General features: G+C 47.2%; 1 protein-coding gene across 1 annotated transcript in view; it reads left to right on the plus strand.

Moving 5' to 3' along the window:
- Positions 1-2,303: 2,303 nt before the first annotated feature.
- The window catches only part of LYPLAL1 (lysophospholipase like 1), a 40,806-nt gene continuing 23,159 nt past the window's right edge, over positions 2,304-19,950 (plus strand). The window contains exons 1-2 of the mRNA XM_044289972.1: positions 2,304-2,426; positions 11,010-11,109. Of these exons, the coding sequence (XP_044145907.1) occupies positions 2,342-2,426; positions 11,010-11,109 (185 nt within the window). The 5' untranslated portion in view covers positions 2,304-2,341. The remainder of the gene's footprint in view (positions 2,427-11,009; positions 11,110-19,950) is intronic.

The following is a 19,950-nucleotide window of genomic DNA, read 5'->3' on the forward strand; positions in this document are numbered from 1 at the left end:
ATCTCCATGACCTTTAGTAGCCTGTATCCGGACCTTCCCAACAAGGATCCTAGGCTTTCCGATGGGTCTTTAAATTCAAAATCACTTTTCCAGCACTTCCTGGGTACAGGGACGAAATCTCGGGATTTTTGACGTCACACGCCATCCTGAGGCCTCGCGAGTCGGACTTCTTCACATTATTATGTAGCTCCGCCCCCTTCTCGACCCTGACTCTGCCGAATGGGAGATTGCTGCCGGCCCCCTGCTGGAGCATTTGCAGACCAGCATATGCCTTACAGGTTTGTAAGGGCACTCCACGTCCCCTCTTGCGATAGCGCTACCCAGCGCCGCCAAAGCTGTCACACTGCGCCCTGCAGAGCGGCCAGCTTTCTCATCTTGTGTCCTCCTGCGTTCTTCTTGGTGTGTGGAGCGGGGAACTCACCTGGCACACACCCAACCCAGCTGAAAAAATATAGGCTGCCAGGGAGAAACTACTCCCCTCTATGGCACACACCTGTAGGATCCACTCCCTAGGACAGGAAACCACTGAGAAAGGGAGAGGCTCCGTGGGTTTTTTGTGCTGGGGGGTGGACCATCTCTTTCCTGGTCCTGTCATGGACGATTGGGAAAAAAATTATGTTTTAACATATGCAAACGAGCCTCCAGGAGCAACGGGGTGTTGCCCTTACACCTAGAGGTTCTGTTCTCTCTGACAAGTCCAGGCAATGTAAACGTCATCCCACCTGGTCCAGTCACTCATAGTGCAGAGAAGGCGGCAGTTACAGAGAGAGCAGAGCCTCTAGGTGTAATGGCAACGCCCCCATTGCTCCTAGAGGCTCATTTGCATACATTAAAACATCACTTTTCTCAGCAATACGGGCACATAGATAGAGATGATGCACATAGTGATGTCACAGTACAGGAAAGAAGAGGGGGGCACTCCCTAGTGTAATATCTTCAGATACCCCAGTACCCAGGTAACTATACCTTCCCGGATAGTGTTGTGCAGGCAAGGAACAACACCGGGCTGCTGCGCTCATTGGCCGCAAACATCTCGATGGATGCCAGAGGAGACACGTGGAGAAGAAAGCTCAGAAGGGCTAAAAAAGAAAACGTGTGCTACACTGGGTACTGGTATAGAAAAACATGACAAAGAGCTACGCGTTTCAATGGCGGCCCTCCATCTTCTGTAATGTCCGAGAAGTGTTTTACACATTACAACCAATTTATGTAACATCCAGCATTGTGTACATATATCTTGTACCTACCTTGATGAAGCAGCCTGATAAAGACGGCGGACCACCACTGAAACGCGTAGCTGATTGTCATGTTTTTATTTTTAATAAAACATTTTATAGCAGTTCCCAGTGCAGTGCGCGTTTTTTTTCTTTTTTGCTCTTTGGAGCATTCTACACAGATAATAAACACAGTGATGTCACAGTACAGGGGTAATAAACACAGTGATGTCACAGTACAGGGGTAATAAACACAGTGATGTCACAGTACAGGGGTAATATACACAGTGATGTCACAGTACAGGAGATAATAGACACAGTGATGTCACAGTACAGGGGATAATAACACAGTGATGTCACAGTACAGGGGTAATAAACACAGTGATGTCACAGTACAGGGGTACTAAACACAGTGATGTCACAGTACAGGGGTAATAAACACAGTGATGTCACAGTACAGGGTAATAAACACAGTGATGTCACAGTACAGGGGTAATAAACACAGTGATGTCACAGTACAGGGATAGTAACACAGTGATGTCACAGTACAGGGTAATAAACTAGTGATGTCACAGTACAGGGATAATAAACACAGTGATGTCACAGTACAGGGGATAATAACACAGTGATGTCACAGTACAGGGGATAATAAACACAGTGATGTCACAGTACAGGGGTAATAAACACAGTGATGTCACAGTACAGGAATAATACACACAGCGATGTCACAGTACAGGGGTAATGTACACAGTGATGTCACATTACAGAGATAATAAACACAGTGATGTCACTTTACAGGGGTAATAAGCACAGTGATGTCACAGTACAGGGATAATAAACAGTGATGTCACAGTACAGGGATAGTAATCACAGTGATGTCACAGTACAGGGATAATAAACAGTGATGTCACAGTACAGGGATAATTCAGTGACGTCACAGTATATAATTCGTTTTCGGTTTATGGGGGTGCTCAGCTCGGGGTATATTTATATGTTGACTGTACAGGACACTATAGAGCAGCAGGCGGATCTCACCTCTCATAAGACTGTCAGGTAACGTGCCGCGGAGCATCCGCACGATAAGAACAGCACGCATGCGCAGCTAGCCCTGCAGTCACGTGGATGTCATGGCGGCCTCCGGCTCCTTAGCGCGGTGTGTGGTGTCTCCTGCAGGAAAGCACTCGGCTTCCGTCATCTTCCTGCACGGATCAGGTGCTGTCCCTACTTCCAGCCATCACCGGCTCCGCTGGTACTTTTTCATTGGTTCCTCTGTATATACGGTGTGATGTGTTGTACCGGGCACCCTGAGACACCTTGCCAGATAGAGGCCCCGCCCCCTCCCTACAGCAGTTGTTGTAGCCTCACTGCCCTCATAGCATTAGCAGTAACCGGTAGCCCATAGCAACCAATCAGATTTCTGCTTTAAATTTTCACAGCTCCTTTGGAAAATAAAAGGAGGAATCTGATTGGTTGCCATGTGCAACTAGGCCGGTATTCCTTTACTCCAGTTTTAATAAATCTCCCCCATTTGCCTGTGACTCCCTTCAGGGGGACACGTCATATTAGCAGAACATATGTAAATGTTTTATGGGTTTTTCTTTTTAATTAAAATGAGGGGATGTTTTGTGGATATAATTTTCGACTCTCCTTGTTTTCTTCTTCTGTTCTGTCTCTTTTAACTTCCTCCTTTGTTTGTACTTAAAGGGGTATTCCTCACCCTCCACATAGGGGTTTACTGATTGATGGGGGTCCTTCTGCCTGGACCCCACTGACCAGGATTCCGTGTACCCTGTACCCCTTGGAGCCCCCTGAAATGCACAGAACATGCGCACTACTGCTCCAATCATCTCTATGGGAGTTCCCGTAATATCGGAGCGCTGTCTCCAGGACTCCCATAGAGATGCGCATGCTCGACCGGCCGCTCCGAGGGGGACTAGGGCATTGTTATTTTACCCTGTTCCAATAAAACCTCCATCACCGCACGTTATTTTGGCCTCTGCTGCAGTATTTAGACACCTGCAGTGGATTATCTGTGCGGCAGAGTATGCACCTCCTGTTACAGAACACGGGCCCCTGCGGCAGAGTATGCACCTCCTGTTACAGAACACAGGCCCCTGCGGCAGAGTATGCACCTCCTGTTACAGAACACAGGCCCCTGCGGCAGAGTATGCACCTCCTGTTACAGAACACAGGCCCCTGCGGCAGAGTATGCACCTCCTGTTACAGAACACGGGCCCCTGCGGCAGAGTATGCACCTCCTGTTACAGAACACGGGCCCCTGCGGCAGAGTATGCACCTCCTGTTACAGAACACGGGCCCCTGCGGCAGAGTATGCACCTCCTGTTACAGAACACGGGCCCCTGCGGCAGAGTATGCACCTCCTGTTACAGAACACGGCCCCTGCGGCAGAGTATGCACCTCCTGTACAGAACACGGCCCCTGCGGCAGAGTATGCACCTCCTGTTACAGAACACAGGCCCCTGCGCGGCAGAGTATGCACCTCCTGTTACAGAACAGGCCCCTGCGGCAGAGTATGCACCTCCTGTTACAGAACAGGCCCCTGCGGCAGAGTATGCACCTCCTGTTACAGAACACGGGCCCCTGCGGCAGAGTATGCACCTCCTGTTACAGAACACGGGCCCCTGCGGCAGAGTATGCACCTCCTGTTACAGAACACGGGCCCCTGCGGCAGAGGATGCACCTCCTGTTACAGAACACGGGCCCCTGCGGCAGAGTATGCACCTCCTGTTACAGAACACGGGCCCCTGCGGCAGAGTATGCACCTCCTGTTACAGAACACAGGCCCCTGCGGCAGAGTGTGCACCTCCTGTTACAGAACATGGGCCCCTGCGGCAGAGTGTGCACCTCCTGTTACAGAACACAGGCCCCTGCGGCAGAGTATGCACCTCCTGTTACAGAACACAGGCCCCTGCGGCAGAGTATGCACCTCCTGTTACAGAACACAGGCCCCTGCGGCAGAGTATGCACCTCCTGTTACAGAACACAGGCCCCTGCGGCAGAGTATGCACCTCCTGTTACAGAACACAGGCCCCTGCGGCAGAGTATGCACCTCCTGTTACAGAACACAGGCCCCTGCGGCAGAGTGTGCACCTCCTGTTACAGAACACAGGCCCCTGCGGCAGAGTATGCACCTCCTGTTACAGAACACAGGCCCCTGCGGCAGAGTATGCACCTCCTGTTACAGAACACAGGCCCCTGCGGCAGAGTGTGCACCTCCTGTTACAGAATATAGACCTTTGTTGCGGATTATGCACCTCCTGTTACAGAATATAGACCTTTGTTGCGGATTATGCACCGTTGTTACAGAATATATAATACCTCTGCTGCTGTTATGATGGTATATAGAATTGCTGCGGTAGTCTACGGTGTATCCAGTAATATTCCTGCAGTATAACATCAGTCGGCGCTGGTAGGTTTCAGGTTTTCTGAATTACTGGACGGACATAAGTGGGTTATAAAAGTCACAACATTCTCTACCACAAACAGGCCGAAGTGCCAGATTATCGGAGCTGACGAATTATAGAATGCCAGACTTCAGAAATGTCATTGCTGAATTTAGTCACAGCACTAAGTACCAGTGCCCTGTAATAACGGTGCCATGGAGTGCCCAGATAGCCTATCCTCACCAAATGGTGGGTGTACTGTAAGGCTCTCCTGACGTGTCTGGGAATATCATTTATAATAACATACATTACCTTTTAGAACCGTGTGTTGTGTTATTCCTCTCTTATTCTTCCTGGAAATGTATGAGTAGATTATCAGCTGGATATTCTCGCAGTCATGAGCTGCGGTCTGTCAGGAGCCGGCTGTAAGAGACAAACCGCTGTGTGCCGTGCAAGTAGTCTGAGACTTGATTAAAGGGGTTATCCAAGTTTTATTAAAATTATTAGAGAGGGGACAGTTTTTATTAAAAAAAATAAAAAAAAACACCCTTTTTACTTATTTACCGTTAGGGGACTGTCTCACTTCTGCAGATGGCATTTATCTTGTAAAGAAAGTTAAAACAAGGCATTTACTAATGTATTGTGATTGTCCATATTGCCTCCTTTGCTGGCTAGATTCATTTTTTCCATCACATTATACACTGCTTGTTTCCAGGGGTTATTATGACCACCCCACAATCCAGTAGCAGTGTTCGTGCTTGCGCATTATAGGAAAAGGTGTCGGCCTCTCTGGTGGCCAGAATTGTGAGCGTGTACATAGGTCGGAGCTTTTTAATATAGAGTGGCCACGGATGCTGGATTACAGGGTGGTGAGGCTAAACTGCTGCCAGCACTAAATAGGGTCTGGGGTGAGCAGTACAAACATATCTTTTGTGGAACTTTTCTCACCAGGAGTAGTGAGAATACGAAGTTTTATTCTGCCAGTTTCTGCTCCTGCAAGTGCCCAGGAGGCGGATCTTCACTGTGAAATGCTCTCTGCAGTGAGCAGGTTGACAACCCCTCCCCTCTGCTGATTGACAGCTGTCGTAGTCTCCTGGTTGGATGCTACAGCTGTCCCTTAGAGAGGAGGGGCAGTGAAGCAGCTTCATGCAGAGAGCACTTCACAGGGAAGCTCCCTCCCCTGGGCACTTGCAGGGGCAGAACAAAACTTCATATTCACACTGCTCCTGAGAAGAAAAGCTCCACAAAAGATATGTTTGTACTGAGCTCCCCAGCCCATACGTAGTGCTGTCAGCAGTTTAATATGGTCAAAACTGCTGACAGACCCCCTTTTAGACTTCTTACAACCAGAGACCAGTGACCATTGGAGAATTCTGTGAAGAGTCTCCACTTGTGCAGATAATTAGCCCAGTGGCTTTATATGACCGTCCCTCATTTAATTGGTCAGGGTGACGCCCCCCCCCCCCCCCTCTTGTTATTCCATGTGCCATGTTCCGCACTGTTTGCTGTCCCTTAAACCAAACTGAACGTTCGCGTCTTTCAGTCATGCATTTTAAAGACCTTAGTTCTCTTTGTACCTGGAGCAGACGACGATCATAACGTACAGTAATGCTGATGTTAACGAGCTCGGCGCCACTAATGGGCATGAGGTCATTCGCTTGCTGTTTGTGAGTCAGCGGCCAGCCCTCATGTCTTTTTCACTTCACGAGTTTGCATTCTTATTAAGCATGAAGGGTTTCGGTTCAGGCGCTGCGTTATGTCTGCCCTGCTTTCAATTCTGACCCTTAATTAATCTGGAATTAAGGACTCAAAGGTAACAGTATGGCTAAGCCGACATGACGCAGCAGAGCCGAACTGGTCCTCGGAGCTGCCCTAAGAAATACTAAGGGGAACTGCACAGAACCACATCATTCTCAGAATCGCTCCGTGCAGGGTCTTTGTATATTGTCTTGCAGGTCCGTTAGATACAGCCTGTACTATGTCCATGGTCTCCGGTCCAAGGCCGTCTGATGTTTTTTGATGGATTGGCATCATGCCCTCTCCACATAGAAGTGAACTGATTGACTTTGAGGATGTTCCATGATGTCATCTATAGCAGTGGTTCTCAGCCTCTTCATTGACAAGAAGCTCTCACCAAGTCCCCCCCCCAAGGAAGCGACCAGTGATAAATGTTAACAAAATAAGACTATTCTCTCACCGCCCTCACAGGCTCTGTTCTAAGCCTCTGTCCTTCAGATTTGACAGAAAGAATAGCGCAGCGTGCAGCACTTATCTTCCTGTCAAAATAACACCACATTAGGACCCCTGATGGGTGCCAATATTTTATTTCATTTACATTCCTGCACTACCAAACATACAGGAGAACAGGGATACATTCACTGAAGTCTCCTTTGATATAAATGTTTTCGTTCCTCATCTTCTCCGTTCGGACCAGACCACCATGATGACTTTTTTTTCAGCCATGTCTTGACTCCGTAGAGTTTGTCACACAGACATCTTAGGTTCCTGATTCTCTATCATCCTCCCTACCTTCTCAATATTCAGCTGCGAGGAGCCGGGGTACTCCTGTGAGCTCTTTGGCCTCCTTAAATAGCGGATCAGTGGGGGTGCAAGCAGTCGGACCCCCATCAATCTCATATCAATGATGTCCTGCGGATAGGTAATCAATATGTAAATCCCCCTTTAAATTCTGTCATGAGGGACTCTCTCGGGTTCCCTGTAAATGGCCTGTTTAGTTTTTTTTTTCACTTTTTATTTTTTAAAGTGATTTTAAAATAAAATGCTGATGAGGCTTAGATACTGACAGAATATTTTGAGTGGTTTTGCATGGAGACTTGTGACCCAAGAAGCAGACTGGGAGCCTCCGGCTTGTTCTGAACCACCATCATTTAACCCCTCAGTGATGGGGGCCTTCAGGAGATAATAACTTAGATGTGAACATCTGTAGTAGGTAAAGTTCAGCGGCAGTGGTGGTAGTCATTGTGCATTGCTGCATTCAGTAGAGTAGGGACCTACATCACCTTGATGTACAAGTGGGCTCAAACATCTTGATGAAAACGTATGCCAAGAACCATATGTATTCACCGCTCCGCAGTCCTGCTGTACTAATCAGTACTTCCATAATGGAATTGCTCATTAGTATTCGCCCTATAATATGCACTGACATTTTCCCCCACTTTTGGAGCAAAGCAGTGCATCTTATAGGGCAACAAAGTCGTAATTTTTCCCCCCAAAGTTTTTAGTTTTTTCAGTATTACAACACAAGAATAACTATGAATGTGGTATCTCTGTAATCGTACAGACCCAGGGAATGAAGGGCACAAGTCAGTCTTACCACACAGGGAACACCGTAAAAACAAAACCCATAAATTCTGTGGCAGAATTGCCTTTTTTCCAATTCCACCCCATTTGGATTTTTCTTTCCAGCTTTTCACTACATCACATGCAATATTAAATGGTGCCATTAGAAAGTGCAACTGGTCCCACAAACATGCAAACCCTTATACTTCTATGTGAACGGATAAATACAAAAGTTATGACTCCGGAAAGACCAGAAGTGAAAAACAAAAATGGAAAATCCTCCGGTCAGGAAAAGGGGTAAAGCTTCTTTACTCACCCCTCTGCAGCTCTGGTCTCTTCCCTTTCTGTGGACAGGCAGCAGGTCATCTCAGATGACCATCAGGCACCTGCATCTCCCAGGAGTGCATTGCAATCAGCTCTTAACCCTTCCCTCCCCTGCCTGTAGAAAATAGTCCATCACACACAGCCTCAGCAGCAACTCCACAAATAAATAGCACTATGGTCTGTCATGCAGTTTTCTTCTCCTTGGTCTAGAGAGAGAGAGAGAACTGCATATGTCGATGAATTTTGAAGTAGGGAGGAATTACTGAACGCTGTCTGGGCCACATCACTATGACTGTGTTGGCCCTGAGAGGAGGAGGGAGAGTGCAGGGAAGTTACCACCGAATGCAGAAGGTGGACCAGAATTTCAGCCACAGGAGATGCAGCAGGGGCGCCATACCAAAGGAATATTTTTATTTTTGGTATTCTTTATTCCTTGCACAATAATTATTTTCCAGAATAAGCCCTTTACATTTTTTGAAGTTTTTTTTAGATTAGCACTGGCAGAATTCAGCAGCCTTATTACTGTTGTGTGGAATATGTTTTGCTGGTTGTTGTCGTCAGGAATTTTTCATTTAGCTCCATGATTAGCTCGGGAACGTGAAATTCTCCAGTAATCTGTGCGTACGACATGATCCTCTGGGGTAGAGCTTCCCAGAAAAGACAATGGACCTGATCATTTACTAATCCCTAAACTGGAAACATGCCTTTAATTTCATTGTGCTGTATGTCTTTAGTTTGCCAGTGGCTGGCATCGATGTTGGTTTTTGTCGGTTTTACGGTCTTTTTCTGTAGCTTTTAGCAGTTTTTATTTTTTCACAATTTTACTCAACATGTAATAAAAGTTCAATTAGGGCCCATCTTTTCTTTGGTGGAAGTCCAGTCTGCAGAATAATTAGGTCTGGAAGAGATTTGATGGGTCCGCTTTTTTCAAGGAACACTCCGGGGAAAACCAATACAATGGGCACCACAATTGAGTAATCCTCTCAACTATTCGGTCAGCATAAACTTAAAGGGGTTGTGTCATCTCAGACAATGGGGGCATGTCGCTAGGATTTGCCCTCATTGTCTGATAGGTGCGGGTCTAGCTCATAAATAGAGCCGGCAAAGTCCTGGAGGGCGCACTGCGCATGCACGGCTTCCCTCCCGATTCTATATGGCCGGCAAAAATAGAAATGAATGAGAGCGGTGGCCGTGCAAGCGAGGTGCGCTCCCATTCATTTCTATGGGGATTCCGAAAATACCCGAGCATATCGCTCGGCTATTTATAATGGGCCAATAAGAAGGCTTGGTGGTGGCCAGACCCAGCGCCGCCGGCGTCTTGTTAGGCTTCGTTTTAGAGATAGGTGCGGGTCCCACAGGTGGGACCCGTACCTATCAGACAATGGGGGCATATCTTAGCGATATGTCCCTATTGTCTGAGATGGGAATACCCCTTTAAGCTGGCCGTACATGATGGCTGATCTCTCCTGATCCTCCCACCATGTATGGTATGCTCAGCTCGGCCAAGTGTGCATATGTAGTGAATGGGAGAGTGAACAAAGCCACTGCCAAACTCCTCTGACAGCGGCTTATCTCCCCGAGAACAAAAAGAGTGGGTTGTTAAAATCCAACATGCCTGATTCTTATCTCCCCTGATTGCTGATGAGAATTTGGAGGCCCCATACACATACAATGTTCAACTGAAGCTGCCAAAATCATCAGGTTTGGCCAATTCCCATCTAATGTTTATGGCCAACTTTACTGAACAGTCTGAAAAGGCAGAAAGAAAGGACCTGCATGAGCCGAAACACGTCACGTACTTGATGGCGTCACTTTAAAAGGGTTACCCAAAATTATGAAAGACCTCCCAGGGTTGTCGACCTACGCTGCTGATCATACCTACCTGGTCCCAGCACTGGGTTTGGTCTCCATCGCTCTTAGATCGGCCATTTATCTCTCTGCTGTTCATCTAGTTCATGGAGGGGGAGGCACGCCACCACTGCAGCCAGTCGCTGGCCACGGTAGTGACCTGCTCCCCTTGCATCACAGGTGTTTGGCTGCAGCGGTCACGTGCCCCTCCATGAACAGGAGGTTGAGTTCAGCGCAGCAGGGAGAGAAAGAGTCGGCTGTGGAGCAATGGAGACCAAACCCATCGGTGGGGACCAGGTAAGTATGATCACCAGTGCGGGTTGGACACTCTTTTATGGTTTTGGATAAACCCTTTAATTCGCCTACCTGCCAAAAATCAAGAACATCCTGCAAGAAGTGAGTGCTGTATATACAGGGGGCGCTCTCCCTAGACATGAGCACCATGCCAAGACCACAGAAGGCTGATTGGTTCCTGTCCTTTGCGACTTCTCCCAGCTCACGTCAGGGCATGGCGTGGGAAGGGAAAGGGACAGGCGCCTCTTCATAACTCCGGCGGATCCACCACCAGCGCAGGGGCTTATTAAGACCGGTGTCTAAAACGCTGGTCTTAATAAATGTGCCTCTTAATGCCTGTGCCATACACTGCCCCACGAGATATAACGCAGTGGGGGGAATTTACTAAGCCAATTACAAAGAAACATTAAACGTGCCTCGCAACACATTTATTCTGTGTTTTAGACTCTTTTGCGCAATGGGTGGGGGGAGAGGGTACCGGGGTTAAGGTAGGATTTGTTAATCTACCCCGATGTTTCTGTTTTTGCCCAAAATTTGCATATGTTTATTCGTCAAAATTTAGATATAAAATGAATCTGTGCCCCCCCAATATGGTAGAAGTCACGTCTGTCCCTGTCGTCTACAGGTGATACAGGACCAGGAATTAAGTCATGGATACGGGAAATCTTGAAGAAGGATTTCGCATTTAGCCATGTAAAAGTCATATTTCCTACTGCTCCGGCCCGGTGAGTTTATTTTCTTTGAGGACTTAAAGGTGTTGTCCAGGATTTTAAATAAATGTGTTGTCATTTTTTTTATTTTTTTTAATACATAGACTCTTGTCCATAGGCTTGTTGTCATATTTGAATGGGAATGAGCTGCAATGCCAGACCCAGCCATTGGATAAGAGTGGCGCTGTTGGTAGAGAGAAGTAGCACTTTCAATAATGTCATCTGAGACATACAAAATATCTTTCTTAAAGGAAAACCATCACTATGAATGACCTCTTTAGGGCTGTTACACAAAGCGTGTCCGTGTGTGAGCGTGATCCTTTGTTCAGGAGCGCACGGCATTATACGGATTTATAATGGTGTGTGACTCTGCATGACCTTACTGCTACAGGATCATACCGGCAGCTTTATTTCAGGGTGTTCCTGTTCCTGCAATCAGTTCATGCAGAGATACACAGCGTTATAAATCAGTATAATGCCGTGCGCTCCTGCAAGACTAGCAGTGTCCAGAATGGAGGATCGTGTTCACACACAGCTCGTGATTTCCACACTAGACATGCTCGTGAAATAGAGCTATGAGTCTTATTACATGCATGAAAGGGGTTTTCCTAAAAAATTTTTTACCGATGACCTATCCTCATCGGTATCTGATCGGTGGAGGTCTGACACCCGGGACCCCGCCAGTCAGCTGTTTCGTGAAGTCACCGGTGATCCTGTGAGTGCTGCAGCCTTCTTGCTGCTTTTCCTAGGCCAGTGACGACATGTTCATCGGTCACATGGCCTAGGCGTAGCGCAAGAGCTGCGATACCAAGCACAGCAACTATATAATGTTCTGGAAACAGCTGATTGAGGGGGCTCCTGGGTGTTGGACCCCAACCGAGGATAGGTCATCAGTATTAAAATGTCGGAAAACCCTTTTAAAACAACCTAAAAAAAAGTGCCAAAAGGTGGTGGGATGAAAAAAAAAGGGTTTTTCCTTTTTCTGTGGAGTCACATGGTGTGTCACATGTCCCCTCTCAGCCAGTCAGCAGCTCTGACAGTGTTCATGTGACGTACACTGTGCGACTCCTCAGGAGTCACAGAATGGGCTGTTGGATTGTGTTCAGATTTGACTCATTGAGGTGAATCCTGTGATGTGCCTCCCTAGAGCCCGGGCATGCCACTTTGGAAGGCTGTCTAGTGGATGCAATTATACTCGGTCCTTACTTACTAATATGTCAGTCATAGTAACGCATTTTTGTCACATTCTCCTTAAAGAGCACATCAGCAGGATCAATCCATTGTCCCCGGTAGGGGCGATCCTGCTGAGTAAAGTGATACCTGTCTTGAGAAAATCGATTGTGGTTTTCATTAAATAAAACATTGTTTTCTTTATGCTAATGAGGGTTTCATTGCACTGAGGGGCGGGGCCGTTCCCCTCGGTGCACCTCAGCTTTCCAGTACTGACCCCACATGTTACAGAGGCGGGGCATCTAAAGGGCCTTTTAGGCTACTTTCACACTTGCGGCAGGACGGATCGGACAGGCTGTTCACCATGTCGGATCCGTCCTGCGGCTATTTCATCGGACCGCCGCTCTGTCCCCATTGACTATAATGGGGACGGGGGCGGTGCACGGCGAAAGGCCGCCGGACTAAAATTACTGCATGTCAGGCTTTTTAGTCCGGCGGCTTTCGCCGTGCACCGCCGTGCTGCGCCGGAGCTCCGCCCCCGTCCCCATTATAGTCAATGGGGACGGAGCGGCGGTCCGGCGGTCCGGCGACACGGCGAAATAGCCGCAGGACGGATCCGACATGGTGAACAGCCTGTCAGATCCGTCCTGCCGCAAGTGTGAAAGTAGCCTTACACGGGTCAGTGATCAGAAATTATTATTTATTTTTATTTTTACCTTATAATTGGCCCATTGAAAAACACCCCACGATCAGCACTTTATCTTTTGCTGTCTGAAAAAAAAGCTGTCATAACCTTGAGAGTGCTGCCGGCAATATGCAAACTTTATGGGGGTTGAATGATAGTATTAATGGTCATTTGTCCCCCGTTCAGTTTCAACGTTCTTTAAAATAGTCCTTTACAAAGGTAGTTGTTCGGCCGTGCCTGCATTGCGGCCCGCAAACAGTGGGTCTGCAATCATCACGGATGCGGACCCGTTCACTTGAATGGGTCCGCAATCCATAATGTCAGTGCGGAACGGAGGCACAGAAGCACTACAGAGTGCTTCCGTGGGGTTTCTCTCCGTGCCTCCGCACCGCAAAAAAATAGAACATGTATTTATTTGCAGTGCGGACGGATCACTGACCCATTCAAGTTGAATGGTTCTGGATCCGTCGCGACAGCCACACGGATGTTGCCCGTGCATTGGAGACCGCAAATTGCGCCCCCCCCCCAGTGCACGGAATGGCCGAACAACAGCCGTCTGAGTGATTCCTAAGGGTGAGTTCACACTACTGCTGTATTCTTTCATTATTCTGCTAGAGGCGCAGAAGAACAAAAATAATGGAAGTGCCACATTCGACACAAACAAAGGTGAACAAGCTCCATTGACTACAATAAAGTCCGATCAGTTTCCCTTCAGGATCTTTTCCTTCCGCAGGACTTTTTTGTTCGTTTTATTTTATTTTTTAAATAGAATCTGCTATGGAGGCCACGAACGAAGCCTCCAATGCAGATGGAGTTGGGTATATATGTTTCGTTTACCTTTTTTGCACCTATGTTCCCTTCTGGGCTGTGACCGTGTCCATGTAGCTCTTTTTCCTGTGATGTCCATGGGAGGGGCAGTGATAGGGGAGTGTCTATGTAATTAGCTGGATGGGAGGAGCTATAAACTAGCTGGGTGTTGTTAGGGGCAGTGATAGGGGAGGGTCTATGTAACTAGCTATGTGGGAGGAGCTATAAACTGGCTGGTCGATGTTAGGGGCGGTGCTGTGGAATAGGAAAGAGAAGAGCACAATGGGTTTGGTTGGATACGGTAACAGGAAGTGCTACATACAGGATGGGAACAAACCAGAGGGATTGGTTTACATGGTGAAAACAGGTCAGGAGAGTCCAAATAAAAAAAATAAATAAAAAAACACAGGGAATATGTATATGAAGTAAGCCATATAAAATCATAGTAATCCCAGAAAATCCCTTTAAGGCATTTAAATCAAATGCCTATTTCTATCCCCTCCCCTAGCATGATCGGTCTTCATTAAATCAATTTACAGAATTGTTACAAAAACTCTGAATCCGGCCGGTTTGACGCCATTCTGTTTCCTCCATCCATTCCAGGAAAACGTCTAAAAGATGAATCACTTATTGGAATCCCGAGACCCTATTCTCTTTTTTTTTTTTTCGGGATGGTGTGTTACTGCTTGGATCACACGATGGTGATTCATGTGCTTGTTTCCCATAAATGAGGACGCGCACAGCATTACATTGGTGTTCTCCAGGCAGCGGGAATGCATTACCTCCATGCAATGGCATCTGCTAGTATTATCTGCCGGCATCGTAGCAGTTCTAGAACAGATCCAGGTACTGGCTGGGAGCAGGATCCCCATCTTGGCCATGGGCCCCCCCCCCCCCCATCCTTTTGCCTTTTTATTACTGGTAAAAAAAGAAAAATCACAGGGCCATAAAAAGTATGAAGAGCCAGCCAAAACCTGCCGGTAACTCACAAACATTCCCAATGCCAAATTCCTCAAATTACTTACCAGCAAGAGAGAGATATTAATCACCCGGTTTACTAAAAGAGCCCGCCATGGTGTCAGGAAGCCGTCCTGCCACTCCTAGACCCGTGGCTTAAGTTCATGGCTAAAAGAAATGAAGTTTGGATTGAAAATACATTGGAAAATCTGCTTAGTTATCTTGTGCATATATTACATTTTTTACGTCATTTTAGGCATGCCGATACACCACGACTGCGCGCAGTATCTGATTTTTCTTTTTCCCTGAAAGTTTTGAACTCCGACCATGTCTCGTGAAGGCTGCCCTCTTAGGGCATGGAGGTGCTCCACTTGGGACCACCGTCTAAAAGCCTGTTTTGGCAGACTTGAGCCATCCTTGTTTTCGGCCCTTTATCTGAAACATCGCCATGTAATACTACGTTTCCCCTGCGGCGCCCATTACAGGGGACATGGTGGGCTGGCCATGGTTTCCCCAGTAAAAATAAGTTGCTTGCTGTTAGTGGTACCCAAATCAACGAGATGATTACTGTAATCCAGGGGCCGCATTATGAAAACACAACCCACAAGACACGAACAATCTCACATAGATGACCTGTTCTAAGGATAAACCATCGCTGTGATATCTCCAAAAATGCTTTGCACGCCTATTTACTTTAAAGGGCATCTGTCAGCAGATTTGTACCTATGACACTGGCTGACCTGTTACATGTGCACTTGGCAGCTGAAGGCAGTTGTGTTGGTCCCATGTTCATATGTGCCCGCATTGCTGATAAAAATTATGTTTTAATATATGCAAATGAGCTTCTAGGAGCAATGGGGGCGTTGTCATTACACCTAGAGGCTCAGCTCTCTCTGCAACTGCCGCGTCCTCTGGACTTTGATTGACAGGACAAGACAGCATAAATGTGATCATGCCCCTATCTGTCAAATCAAAGTAGAGAGGGTGAAGCAGTTGCAGAGAGAGCTGAGCCTCTAGGTGTAACGGTAACGCCCCCATTGCTCCAAGAGGCTCATTTGCATATATTAAAACAGCATTTTTCTCAGCAATGTCGGCACATATGAACGTGGGACCAACACAGATGCCTTCAGCTGCCAAGTGCACATGCAATAGGTCAGCCAGTTTCATAAGTGCAAAACTGCTGACAGATGCCCCTTAGTGACCACGAATACGTCTTTTTACTGACGTAAACATAGGGGTTTTTAGCTAAACAGCTGGCTTTAATCAATCATCACATGTACCCAAAATGTTGCATTAAAAACTATAACTTGTCCTGCAAAAAATAAGACCTGATACAAGTACATTGATGAAAAAACAAAAAAGTAATAGCTCTTGGAATGTGATTTAAAAAAATGTGCGTGGTCACTAAGGGGTTAAGATCTTTGCTTGCTTGCTTGCCAGTGAATGGAAACAGCAAACCAGAGATTTCTCCAAAAAGAATAGACCTTCTTCTGTAAACTTATAGAGGCTTCTTCCGTTTCGGCGTTCTTGCCCATCATCAGTGCAGAGCAGGGATACTGGTTGGATGCATTTCTGGTTTGGCCGATATGGCAGTTTTCTACCTTCTGGAGGACAGCTAATTTGCATATTTTTTTTCCCATGAAGCATTGTGTGTAAGTAAATCTCCTAACACCAAACTTGATCTCTTCAATAAGAACCAGTACCTCTCCCCCAGCTATAGCCAGGGGCATAAGACCTGTTGTGATCTGATACTTCTCACAGCTGAGACTTTGCTTCAATTGTTTCTAGTCTAGACAATGCTCTGTGAGCATCACAGCTCCTGTCCTGATAGTTTGCTACAATGTATCAGTGATTGTAAAGTGTGCCAGTCCGGAGTGTAGGCTGTTTACCGAACAGCGGATTGTCTTCAACCTTCGACTCTCAAACTGTTGCAAAACTACAATACCCAGCATGCGCTGACATCCGGTGACCGTCAGGACATGCTGAGGGATATAGTTCGGTAACCATGGAAGAGCCCGGCTGGAAATGACTGCTACAATTGCATTCACTCTATAGCAAACACTCAGCTATGAGAAAAATTAGGACTAGTAATGAGGGAATCAACTTGTATGAAACCAAATTCGTTCAGGAATCTGCTTCCTTGAGCAGCTCACGTCTGGGGATACCGGAAGTGTAGCGGCGCATGCACAGTCGGTATCTGCGCTGCTCAGGTAGCGGCAGAGCCTCTGTGCTTAAGCCGCTGCTTGGAGCAACAGCGCTGGAGTGAGATTGACAGGACCAGGTGAGATGTCTGGGGGGGAGTCTCTTGAGCGGTGGAGTCAGCCCCTCGCTGCTCAAGGAGAATGAATTTTGAATGAATTTGGTTTGTACAAATCGATTCGCACACCTCTAATTAAGACCTTACCGTTTTTAGCCTCTGGATATAAATCAGAACATCTCATTCACTGACAGCAAGCAGAGGCTGAGAATAATCAGCCAGTGAAACACAAAGGGGCTTTACCATTCAAACTCTTCTACTTCGCTGTCAGAAACATTGATGGTGGACCGCCGCTCCTTTGTCGTGTCCCCTGTTGTGGCGATCGATGGGGGTACCAGTGGTCGGATCTCCACTGGTCCAGCATGTGTGGCTTACCCCGCAGATAAGACACTTCTGATCCTAAAGCCATGACCTGGTACCATGTATGGTCTATCCAGCAGATAAGATGCTTCTGATCCTAAGGTCCTTTTCACACAAGCGAGTTTTCCGCGCGGGTTCAATGCGTGACGTGAACGTCGTGAACTCAATCCGCATCAGTTGCATGAAAAACGCAGCATGTTCTATATTCTGACCCCATAGAAGTGAACGGGGCTGCGTGAAAAATCCGCAAGCAAGGGCGGATGCAATGCGTTTTTCACTGATGGTTGCTAAGGGTACTTTCACACTTGCGGCAAGACGGATCCGACAGGCTTTTCACCCTGTCGTATCCGTCCTTCCGCTATTTCGCCGTGCTGCCGGACCGACGCTCCGTCCCCATCGACTATAATGGGGACGGGGCGGAGCTCCGGCGCAGTTCGCGGTGAGAGGCCACCGGACTAAAAAGTCGGACATGCAGGACTTTTAGTCCGACGGCCTTTCGCCGTGCACTACCAGGCTGCGCCGGAGCTCCACCCCCGTCCCTATTATAGTCAATGGGGACGGAGTGGCGGCACTGCGAAATAGCGGAAGGACGGATCCGACAAGGTGAACAGCCTGTCTAATCCGTCCTGCCGCAAGTTTGAAAGTACCCTAAGAGATGTTGTTTGTAAACCTTCCGTTTTTTATCACGCGCATGAAAAACGCATCAAAACACATTGCACCCGCGCGGAAAAAACTGAACAACTGAACACAATCGCAGACAAACCTGACTGAACTTGCTTACAAAATGGTGCGAGTTTCACTTACCGCACTCGGAGCCAATCCGTCCCGCTCGTGGGAAAGAGGCCTAAGGCCATGACCTGGTAGCATGTGAGGCCTATCCAGCAGATAAGACGCTTCTGACCCTAAAGCCAGGACCAGGGTTAAACCTGACCATCTCCATCTTTCCCATGGAGTGAATGCAGCCCGGCTGTGCACAGCTTCATACATGGCCCCTTTATCCCTTCTTTTTTAGTTTACATTTGAGGTTTTGTGGAGGAATTTTTGGCGTTTCAACCTCTGGCCCGTACACAAATCTCTTTTTCATTCTTTGCTTCTTTTTGATCAGCGTTACAGATTGGACAGTTCTCCTATCCATCGTCCTGCTTTTCTAGGGTTGCAGAATGTTGTTGACTGGCTATTAATAGCATTATTGATCCTCCCAGAGCAGCGCTCGGGATATTACTAGACTTTTATATGCTCCAAATGTGAGGTTATTGGGTTTTCAGCACAGCAGCGAGAAGTAACCGCTTGTCCTCATAGAACGGTCAAGGTAATGTAATAGGGCAGTAAACTCGGCACCAGAGATGGATTCCCAGACTGTGCTCTCTGTTCTGCAAACCAGCAATACCATCTAGTGGCTGCTCCAAAACATGGCTCGACCTTAGGAAGGAATCTGGTTTTGCAAGGTGCACACCTTGAATATTTTATTTACAGGGAGTCTGTCACCAGGAAATTCACTGATAAACCAGGCACAATACATTGTAGGGTTAGCACAGCTGAGTGTAATGATACCTTTCACTTAGCGATGTGTTGCTTCATTCTGGAGAAAAAGTACTTTTAATTCATATGCAAATTAGCACTTAAGTGCACTGAGGGCGGTCCTAAGCCACACTGTGCACTTTTCCCTCTTTCTGCTTCCTCTGCCATCTCCTTGATTGAGAGAGCCAGGTTCTTCGTAGTCATCTCGCCTGACCATATAAATCAAGAAGGAGAGGAAAGGGCTGGCAAGAGGAAGAAAGAGGAGCAAGGGTGCACAAAGTGGTTAGGCCCGCCCTTGGTGCACTTAACTGCTCGTTTGCATACGGATTCGTCCTTCTTCTCCAGAATGAAGCAACAGATCGCTAAGTGAAAAGTGCCATTGCATTCAGCTGAGCTAGCCCAACAAGGCATTGTGAATGCTGCAACAGTGAATTTCCTGGTGATAAGTTCATTTAAATGTAAAACAAATTTTCAAATACTCTACTGGGAAATTCAGAAGCTTGTTCCCCCTTCCCCCCCATTCAAGTTCCTGATCTATTAGACAAAGTGGAGGGCAGTAACAAGAGGGAGGATCTGGCGTGTCTGTGCATTATATGGCCAGCACATTGATTTCAATGCAAATTGTGCAACGCTTCGTTCCACCAGTGGTGGCACTGCAGGGGAATTGAACATTATTTGCAGGTTCCTCCATCGGTTGTGATTCATCACTGAAGGTCTTAGTAGTGGATCAGCTTATCGACAGGGAATTCTTTTAATGATGATTTGCCCAGCGCAAATCGGTAGACGTAAAAGTGCTTCCCCCGACGCTCTATAAAAAAGCTCTCAGAGGCTACTTTGGAGGAGTGTACCTTTTGGTGAGAGATCGTTTACTTCCAGACGTGTGTCTGTGACGCACTCAAGGATATTTTGTCCAGTTGACATAGTTTGAGGGGACTGAGATGATTGTTTCGATGTTTTGACCTAGCTGTTACTAGGTGCTGGGAGCAGTGGTTAAAGGGTTTATAGAAACATAGAATGTGTCGGCAGATAAGAACCATTTGGCCCATCTAGTCTGCCCAATATACTGAATACTATGGATAGCCCCTGGCCCTATCTTATATGA

Source organism: Bufo gargarizans, chromosome 4 (assembly GCF_014858855.1).
Source record: "Bufo gargarizans isolate SCDJY-AF-19 chromosome 4, ASM1485885v1, whole genome shotgun sequence".
Taxonomy (NCBI): Eukaryota; Metazoa; Chordata; class Amphibia; order Anura; family Bufonidae; genus Bufo; species Bufo gargarizans.